The sequence below is a fragment of the Lytechinus variegatus genome, chromosome 3, assembly GCF_018143015.1.
Source record: "Lytechinus variegatus isolate NC3 chromosome 3, Lvar_3.0, whole genome shotgun sequence".
Lineage (NCBI taxonomy): Eukaryota > Metazoa > Echinodermata > Echinoidea > Temnopleuroida > Toxopneustidae > Lytechinus > Lytechinus variegatus.
The window spans coordinates 74,952,185-74,962,979 of record NC_054742.1 but is presented as its reverse complement, the minus strand read 5'-3'; the positions used below and the strand labels follow the sequence as shown (position 1 = coordinate 74,962,979).

Genomic DNA, 10,795 nt, shown 5'->3' with positions numbered 1-10,795 from the left:
TCTTTTTTAAATTCAGATACCCTCCGATAAATGAGCTTTTGTTATCCTTTCTTCAAATTGTTTTTGTTCACTCATGCATGAATGAGGAATAATCTAAGTAATTTCAGATGAAAGAGGAGATTCTAAGCTTTACAATTGTAGGTCATTTGTCTATTGTATTTGTCATTAATTTATGATTAATCATCGCTTAATCTCGGTTTTGTTTTTTCTGGGACGCACTGTAAATCCTAAAGAAAAAGTGGGAATATGACATCATCACATTGCTCAGTGCATATTCATCAAGACATGGAAAGAATGGTTTTGCCGAGATAATGCAAAACTTTAAATTGTCATAACTTGAACTATTTATGTAATTTTCTGGGGTTTTTTTGTAAGATTTTACTAGATCTGTTCAAATCATATCATTTTCAGCCTGGAGTACCCCTTTAATATTGCGTTTGGGTCTATATATTTATTCTATTTCTTCTTTGAACAGTTGAGTAAACTACTAGCTAATATCAAATAACCATGTATGTAAGCAGAGTTGTAAATTGGCAAGAACTTCATAATACAGCTTCAATGAATCAAGTCATCTGTAATGAACTGCTACAGACATCTACTTATCCACATCAGTTACACATGAGCTTGCTTGTACATCCATCACAATAAAAAAGAGAGAACAAATTAGTCTATGTACATATTTTACAGTAGTGTGTATGACCATCTGTCATATGTATGCCCTTTTTCTCTTCCAATGCCTGTTGGATTACCATTGAGAAATAGCAAATCAGAAGCAAAAATTTTAGTAGCTTGTAACAGTTAATATGACTGACAGTTGGCTGCATGAAAATACTCCTGAGAATGCAGTAGACTCCCAGTAAATAGTATTACCACAGCAAGCCAGAAAAGGATTCATGAAAAATGGTTACCATTAAATACTTTGGTTTTTGTTAAATCAAAGTACACCATCATCATCAATTAAAAGAGGCTTTAACAGACCAATTTTCCACTTGTGCATCAAGTATGAATGATTCTTTGGAGTCAACAAGGCCACTAACCAAAAAAAGCCACTAACCCAACAACATTTTTTTGTTGTTAATTCAGCTCATATTTCTTGGTTAATTACAGAATCACAGGTTTAAAGCTGCTAGTTACCTATTTATTTGTTTTCCAATGCTGAGATCACTTCGCATCACTGACTCCTGACTTTTTGATTTCAACATGATAAAATCTACTTGCGAGGGTGCCATTTACAATGAAATATATCCAATATGAGAGAGCTTTTCTTCACAGAGATTGTGGGTGCATATAAAAACTGCTGGAACCTGGTAAAACCATACATTAAACACGTTTCTGTCTGATAATGATTGTCTCGCATAACATCAGAACACAGCAAGATCTTTTGAATTAAAAAAAAAACGTTCCTTTCACGAATTGCAAAGTGTAGTTGTTCCAATAGAATTCCATTATGATATTGAATATCTAACTGAAGGTTCTTCTCAGTTGACTTCCATTGCAATATCATACCATGATCAAGGTACATATGATGATAACAAAGCAGGTTCACTCTACAAAGTATATTCTTCTTGAATTCTATCATATATCCAGGCATACTTCAATACTAGTCCACACTCTCTCCTTGGCATAGAGGTGATATAGCATAAACAAGAAAATCAAAAAGCATAAGAACAAGGAAAACGTAATGTTGAGAAGATGACTTCCATTTTTCTGGTTTAAACTCTTTGTGTCTTTCTGGTGTTGTCTAAAACCGAACAACAATCTGTTAGTCTTTCAAAGTTTTATATCTCTTATTCAACCTCCATTTCTTGTTGGATTCCTTCATTCCATTGTTTCTGATTCTTTCACAAATATCCAAGATAGCACCTAGAATGGTAGAAGAGAGAGATTAAGACATACTAGAGCAGACTTTATCAGGAGGAACCATCTGAGTAAGAACTCTATCCAACCATTGAAGAGGTCCATTCAGGTGAAGCTCAATCCAACATGGTGTTGAAGTGACTGTCTGACGTCGATACTCTGCTCCCCATCCTTTTACAAAGCTCATACGGATGGTGCACATCCTTGTTAACTCATAGACTGCCTCAAATCCTCGGTTTACATTCTGAGAGAGCTGGGCTGCAAACTCCTGATTGTTGAAGATCTTCAAGTTGCATCCTGAAATTTGACACAAAATGTTGAATATCATTACATTTCATTCTAAACAGTGCTCACTCTTAAGATGTGTTTTTCATATGTACTTGCACAACTACATATTTGCCTATTAGTGTTCTATGGTGTGTAATGAGTATGGATTGTGTTCATGCTGTTGTTCTATAACATCTGGGCCTTGTTGCGGAAAGAGTTGTAATCAAATGATACTCTTAAAGGTCCACCCAAGAAAAATGTTCATTTGAATCTATAGACAAAAATTAATCAAGCATGATGCTGAAGGTTTCATCAAAATCAGATGTAAAACAAATGACATTTTAAAGTTTCACTTATTTTTCTCAAAAGTTATATGCACAACTCAATTACATGCTAATTAGAAAGTCAATGATGTCCTCAATATTTCTTTTACATTTTATTTGTTAAATTATGCAGTATTTAAATTTTTAAACATTAAGACAAACTTAACAGAACCATAAAATTATATAAATATCACCAAAAATTAGCATTCAACTCGTTATATATAAGCCAAAACATGTGAAAATACAAAATAAGGGCAAATTTCATACAGTTATTAGCATAATATTAATAACTTAAAATATTTTGTGAAAATTTTACGATAAAGTCTTGTAGTTTACATCATGTTCTCCGCAGCGGTTGCGCAATTGGGGAGGTGGGTGTTCAAATTGACCTCCCCCCACACGTACATGTATAACCTGGTCTGGAATAGCCCAGACAAAAAAGGGTTAAATAAAAGAGGCCCCAGAATGAAAAAGAGTTCTCACCTGGTGGAATCTTACACACTGTAGCAGGATGCCATCCATATCTCTGATTACAGTTAGGACTCTGAACAAAGATACTGCTATCACTCAAACACTCTGCAAATACCTCTCCACCTATGTAGTACAACCGCACACCTTTTCCTGAAGATAGAAAATTATTACAATCATCATACGAATGCACACAATATTATTGAATATGTCGAATAGTTTACAGTGATTTTACATACAAATTTCTTTAAAGACTAGTAAAGCCAGCCTAATTTACAAATTAAACTTGTGGGATCAAACAGACTGTCTATATCATGTGTTTGCCATATTAAAATTATTTGTAAGATAGCCTCCTACAGTATTTCACAGCCAGGATTTACATCGACCATTTGGATCTCCCGTCTGAAGAATATGGTATTTCATCTCAAACACAAGACTAAAATCCTTCTTGTAAAGGTGCCTTTAGTCAAAGTCTCTTGGGTACAGATTTATGAATCATCTCTGAAGATGTTATCAATTCAATTAAAAGCTTGAAAACAAAATGTTTAAACCCAACACTCCAGGGTTATTTGGATTCTTGTCAATGCAGGAGGGAGGAGCAGCAAGCAAAATTTCTTTATTTTTTTCCATTATTTCTTAAAATTTCTTATGTATTTATTTATTACTTGTTATATCTATTTTAATTGTCTTTTTCAACAAAACTTGTCAGTGACATTATTTTGGTCATAAAATAGCATCTAATTAAATGAATCTTGCTAACAAAAGCAAAATAATTACTAATTTCAGCTTGAAATACATTTTGTATTGACTTAGAACATATCACGTTTTTTGAACAATTTTGGTGTAACATGCACGTGCATGATACTGCATATTTTCATAACCTCGTAATAATAGCCAATTTTCATATAGCGCTTTTCCCAGAACGGCTCAAAGTGCTTTAGAGCATATTATTACCCCGGTCATTGGATTCATTTCAATCCCGCACAAAAAGTGCACAATTTCCACTCGCTGGGGAGCATTCCTTACATTCATCTCAACCTCATTATGGCGCTGGTAAATTCAAACATACAATATCTTTCTCATCCGAACGGGTACCAATTTATCACCTGGGTCGAGAGTGGCAAAGTGTGGATTAACGCCTTGCCAAAGGACGCTAGACAGTGTTGGGATTCGAACACACAACCCTGTGTACAAGGCAAGAGTCAGAACCACTACATCATGGCTCTTCCAAGCGTACCTGGGTGTCGAATATAGGTCGAAAAACTGCTCTAGACTTGAAAGTAAAAAGTCAGCCATCTGCGTTGTAAAAATTTTTGCACATTGGATTGATCGCGAAAGATGTGCCCCCCCCCTACGTCCGAATGAAATATTAGGGTTTACACTTTGAGATAATGCTTATTTTAGGTTATAGAAGAAAGTCTCACATTGAGAGTGTTTATAAGGCATCTAATAAATACACTGGAATTGCTAAGGCACATCATCAAAAGATCTGGGTCTGATTCCGGACAGGGAGCAATGAGAGCCGACCCCCCCCTTTCCCATTCATTTTGGGTGACATCCTTTCCCATTGCATCCTTTTATCTTGCCGACTTGCTAATTTGAGCGTCTTGCTTCGTTGCAAATAACAATGATGGATCGATATTACTGCTGACAACATCCGGGTTGCGTGAAGCGAATGTAATTGCGATCTAAACCTCACACATGCCTTTGAAATGGTGTGTTCATTTTCTGCTTCTACTGCTAATCATGCATTATAAAGGATTTCATCATCTATGCGACATCAAACTTAAGTATTATCCAAAAAGAAAAACTACTTCAAAATCATCCGCAAATCATCAAACATTGAGGTCTTGTCAAACACAAGTAAAATATACGGCCGTCAGCATCAACATCGCTTACCACCACGGAGATCTTTCTCTAATCATTTATTTTCACATTGGTTATATTTCAAATCGTCATCGCTTCCATGGTCATACTTTATTTTCCAATGTCTGAGTACTTACGAACGCCGGCGCTAATTACTCACTGACCACGCGCGGAGCTCTTTCTCTAATCAATAATATTTTTACCGAGGTCCTCATATTCCTCACCTCAACATCGCTCCTGTGGTCATAGAGTCTTCGTACTTACAGCCTTCGGTGCTAATTACTTACTTTCATCACTGACCATCAGCGGACATCTTTCTCTAATTATTGTATTATTATCACAGTGGTCATCATATCCCTCACCTCATTATCGCTCCAGTGGTCATTATTTCTGATGTCTGAGTACTTATGGCTGTCAGCGATTACTCTGACATCGCTGACTACCCGCGGAGCTCTTTCTCTTATCATTGACATTATTTTTACCTTGGTCATCATATTTCTCACCTGACATACCACTCCCGTGGTCATGATTATTTTCTTATGTCTGAGTACTTATGGCCTTCGGCGCTAATTACTTTCTGACATTGTTGACTACCCCCGCAGCTCTTTCTCTAGGTGACTTGTCAATCGACAGATCAACTTTCAATTTCGTACAAATTTTCTTTTTCATTTATCATTCATTTGTATTTTTCCACCCTTTTCTTGTAACCATAAAATCTCCAATTTTACATTATCAATTTTCTTCAAAATATCATCAGGTATGAGGACTTATCATGTCATCTGTACCAAAAAAGTTTAAGGTCAAAAGGTCATTGTGACATCCTCTAGATGCCATTTTTAAAAATTTCATTATCATTATATCTTCATATCAATTATTAAAAACTAACAATATTTACATCACATGAACTTCAGGTCAAGGGTCAACTGTCCATGTCGTCAAAGGTCAAGTAAAGGTCAAAATTTTAAAATGCTCAAAATCACTTTTTGACCAAAGTAGAGTATGGTTCAGGCAATTTGGGGCATTAAAAAAATTTGCGCGCGAGCCCGGCTACGAGCGCGTTCTCGCGAGTAACAGTACTATACAACAAAAGATTGCCATTTTTGTCATATCAATGGATTGATAATACAATTCTGAGCAATTTGAAACCTTGATCAACCTTCTACGACAAGTAATAACGGAATTAGCCTCCATCAAAGTTTACAGCATGCGTGCACGCACTAACCATAGGCACTATATGTGCAAAAACATACAAAATTCATTATAGCTCTTCAGAAGGTCCATTGACCCCATTTTTTTCCATATTTGAATAGTGTATGGGTGGGAGATATGATTTCATGTCACATTTGACCCCTAAATTTATCATGAGGTCATCAAAATGGTGTCGGAACTCAAAATTTCCAATTTGCTATTTATGGCGTCATCATAGTTAGGCAAATTTGACTCAACTCACTAAATATTGGTCAATATTCGCTCAGTTTTTTTTACATGTTGTAGGTGAGGACATACTCTTTCTAATGCGATGGCATATTTACATTTAAAGGAACAAATCAGCCTGAAAAAAGGCAAGTTATAGAGGCATGTCATTTTTGCTCATTTTGTGTGCAATCTCAATGGGAAATGACTTTTTCTCAAAACTGGATTTTACATTCCTCTATTCCTCTATAAAGTGACTTTATCTTAATTTAGGATCGATATATCAGATCGATCATAGTTTTAGTCATTCTTCTGTGAGAATTTTTGCTTGCCCAATTTGGGCTAGTAGATTTGGTCTTTACTTCAAAACTTGTTTTGCTTGCCAGTATCCGAACTCTTCTGCCTCAGAATGCATAGAGCGAAAACGGCATGAAAAGGGCTGTAAAATAGAGACCGAGGGGGACGGGGTGCTGATGGGAAGATATTCAAAAAAATTTAACAATTAAGAGAAAACAGTGGCAAAACTATGGGGTAGGGGGGGGGCCTGTGCAGAGTTAGGTGTCATAAGAGAGTCTTGCATGTAAACTTTAACGTTGACCTCAAAATGACCTTTGACCTTACCATGCGACCTCTCACTGCAGCATAACATGTACGTACCCCAAATCTATCTACCATCCAAGTTTGGTTGAAAAGTAACTTATGTTTGCAGATTTACGTGTCATAAGCGTTTCCAAAGCGTTTGACTGTATTAATCATGAAATATTGTTAAAAAAATTATATCATTATGGTATCCGTGGAACAGTTTTGAAATGGTTCGATAGTTATTTGAGCGACCGAAAACAATATGTATCTTTAAACAATTATAATTCGAAAATGTGTACCATAGATGTAGGAGTACCACAGGGATCGGTATTGGGTCCGTTACTTTTCCTTTTATTTATCAATGATCTTCAATATGTCAGTCAACGACTTTTTTCTATCTTGTTTGCAGACGACACAAATTTATTTATCTCTGGTAATAATATCATAGAAATGATCTCTACTTTGAATCTTGAACTTAAGTCTATTCATGAATGGTTCACAGCTAACAAGCTTGTACTTAATCTAAATAAAACATTTTATATGATCTTTAAACCCAAAAATAAGAATATAGATGACGAAAATATTAAAATATGTATAAATAATTATGAAATTCAGCGAACAACCAATACCAAGTTCTTGGGTGTCTATATAGATGAAAATCTAAGTTGGAGTATACACGTTAATGATATTTGTTCCAAAATTTCCAAAAGTATTGGTGCAATGAATCGTCTTAAGAATGTAGTACCCAAACAAGTCTTATTAACTTTGTATTATTCAATGATCTTGCCATATATCTCTTACTCCTGTATTGTGTGGGGACACTGTGCCGATTACCTATTGGTTCGTGTTTTAAAATTACAAAAACGTGCAGTCCGTATCATTAGCAACGAAAATGCATTTTCGCACACTGCTAATCTTTTTAAAGATCTAAGGATTCTTAAGATCACTGAATTGTATGAACTACAGGTTGCTATATTCATGTTCTCATATTTTAAAAACATCTTGCCTTCAAATTTTAATGAATCTTTTAGGCTTAACAGTTTTTTCCATTTTTATGATACAAGGACCAGTAGCCATTTACGCTTGCCGTTATACAAATATCAATTTTCTCGTACAACTATATCTTTTGTAGGAGCGAAATGTTGGAATGACATACCAAATGATATAAAAAATATGCCCACTTTATCGTCTTTCAAACGTAATTATAAAATGTACCTTTTCTCTCGATCACAAAACAATGCACTTAAATGATTTTTTCAACCAACTCAAAAATATCGAATTACTTGTTTGTTCGTTTGTCTGTTTTGTTTTGCTATTTCCTTTAAAATATTTTAATTCATACATGTAACTCAATAATTTTACTGATATCCTTTCGGGGACTAGCCCGTGATAGGCCCTTGGCCTTTGCTAGTTCCATCATACTCTCAGTTGTTATGTCCATGTTATTATTTAAATTTTGAATACTCTCGTTTGTACTTGTTTTGTAAATTTTGATTGTATTTGATGTTTTTTATTGAGATTATGAAAATAAATGAACTGAACTGAATAATAGAGTCTTGCATGTAAACTTTAACCCTATCTAGGCTGGGTGGCGGGGGGGGGGGGGGGGCCTCGGAGGAATTTCATTGAAAAAACAATGAAAAACAATGAAAAACAAAAGGTCCAAAAAACAAAGAAATACATAAGAAATTGCAAAAACATATAATACATAAGAAATTGATCTGATATCACAATTCTTTTCATGTACACTTGCTAAGAACATCACAAAGTGTTTCTATGCCAAAAATTAGATCATTTGGAGCTCTATTTATGGAGTTAGAGAAAAAAGTATGATTTCGCATACTAATTATGCATAAATTAGCATAATTACATAATTACAGTTCGCATGAAATAAATTACTACACCATTTTGTAGAATATATCCCAGACAACCTGTGTGCCAATTTTCGGCGCGATCGCACGGTCAATGGCCGAGATCTCAAGGGGGGCCTGGGAGGCCCCCCCCCCGGCCATATGAACTCCCAAAATACCCCGGCCTAGATAGGGTTAACATTGACCTGAAAATGACCTTTGACCTTACCATGTGAACTCTGACTGCAGCATTAAATGCAGGTTCTCAAAGTCCATCTATCATCCAAGTTTGGTTGAAAAGTGACTTACGGTTGTGGAATTAGTTGTCATAAGAGAGTCTTGCACAAAAACTTTAATAATGACCAGAAAATGACCTTTGACCTTACCATGTGACCTCCGACTGCAGCATAACATGCAGGTCCCCCAAGTCCATCTACCATCCAAGTTTGGTTGAAAAGTGACTTACGGTTGCAGAGTGAGGTGTCAAAAGAGAGTCGTTCATGTAAACTTTAACATTGACCGCGACGAGGCCAAATCCATAATACATGTATCCTCCGAACTATGTTCGGGGGATACATTAAAGAATAACCACGGGAAGAAAAATGTCAAGGATAAGGGTGCAACTTCCGCACCTGATAAGATGTCGGAGAGATAGCGCCGACATCGGCAACTTCTCTGAGGTCAGAACCTATTTTACATTTACGTTAATGATTTCAGGGTATGAAATAAAGGATGACCACAGGAAGAAAATGTCAATGATAAGGGGACGAATTCCACTCCTGATCTGATGTCGGAGAGATACTGTAAACCGACATCGATAAGTTCTCTGACGTCAAAACCTATTTTACAGTCATGTACATGTAAAAAATGTCACGGTATAAACATAGATCTAGATGCAGGCCTCTCTGGTGATAGACTATTATAAGCTGTCCGAGAAAAAAATATCCATCAATCAATAAAGATTAGCAGTCTTCCCTATCATGGACAGATTTTAAACTGAGGCATCGCTAGTGACCCTTCCCGCGATCCTCGCTTCCGGGTTGAATTGATTGGATTAGTGGCAATAATTGCGCCGTCGCTCTCCGTCCCGAAACCAATCAATATTTGTGTCAATTAAAGATGAACCTGACGTACTGAGATGGTATATGACGAGGCATAGAATTTACATCAGGTTTATGCCCGGCAACGACTCGCAACGCATAAGGGATTTTTGATGACATGCTTAAATGATAATGAATTCCTCCAAAGGTCAGATACACTGCATACAGGTAAGAAAGAATGGGACGACACCCTATTTGTCAGCATGACTGTTTCAGCAATTGTTATATTTTGAATGCTATGGAAATGGAAGTGCAGTCCTTTGCAGTGTTTGTTTTTACCTAATATTCTCCTTGAATATCCAGATAAGATATTAATAGCTGACAATCATCATATCCATCTTTACTACATTTTCAACTGCCATCTCTGTTTTTGTCTTGGGACCATAGAAATCTGTTTGACATTGAGAGAAAACTATATAAGTAAGGCATGTTTTGCATATTCTAATCATGTAAGATGATCTAGTGTACATAAAATTCTTACCAACATGTCTGCGTGTTTGTTCAACTTGTGGATCTCTGTTAACATTAGAGAGAAGACCAAGACAGAATCTTTCTGAGCTTGATGGGTCAGTAAATCCATCAATGGTAAGTGATGGTTGTGATGCATGAAACGCCTCACCAACTCGTTGATGCATCTCATAATAGGCAATAGAACACCAAAACGGAGGCTCGCAGTACGACACTGGCTGCAAATCTGTCAATAAAACAAAAATATAGTTTCATGACAGCACAAGTTACAATTGTAGAAAAATGGTTGTTATCTCATCATTTTACATCTTTGGAAAATAAGATCTCCACGTTTATTGGAAAAAGTGTTAAGTGGATGTAATATTTTTTTCACTATACCAAATATTTTGGGATTTAGTCCAGGCTACGCCCCATAGAAGAGGGACCAATACATTTTTTCTTCTTTTTTATACATGTATACAATGTTTCTTAATGGTTTCTTGTCAATTCAAGGGTGTTGATTTCAAATCTGAATGAAGCCAATTGCGTAACATTGAGCATTTCCTGCTAATTGGCAATATCCAATATGGCCACCAAAATATGTAAATTGGCCATGGAAATC

The 10,795-nt window shown here is 35.9% G+C and overlaps 1 protein-coding gene across 1 annotated transcript in view; it reads right to left on the bottom strand.

Moving 5' to 3' along the window:
* Positions 1–390: 390 nt before the first annotated feature.
* The window catches only part of LOC121411930 (mothers against decapentaplegic homolog 3-like), an 80,828-nt gene continuing 70,423 nt past the window's right edge, over positions 391–10,795 (bottom strand). Inside the window, exons 7-9 of the mRNA XM_041604839.1 lie at positions 10,208–10,420; positions 2,931–3,068; positions 391–2,154 (exon numbers count right to left, since the gene is read on the bottom strand). Coding sequence (XP_041460773.1) covers positions 1,886–2,154; positions 2,931–3,068; positions 10,208–10,420 — 620 coding nt within the window. The 3' untranslated portion in view covers positions 391–1,885. The remainder of the gene's footprint in view (positions 2,155–2,930; positions 3,069–10,207; positions 10,421–10,795) is intronic.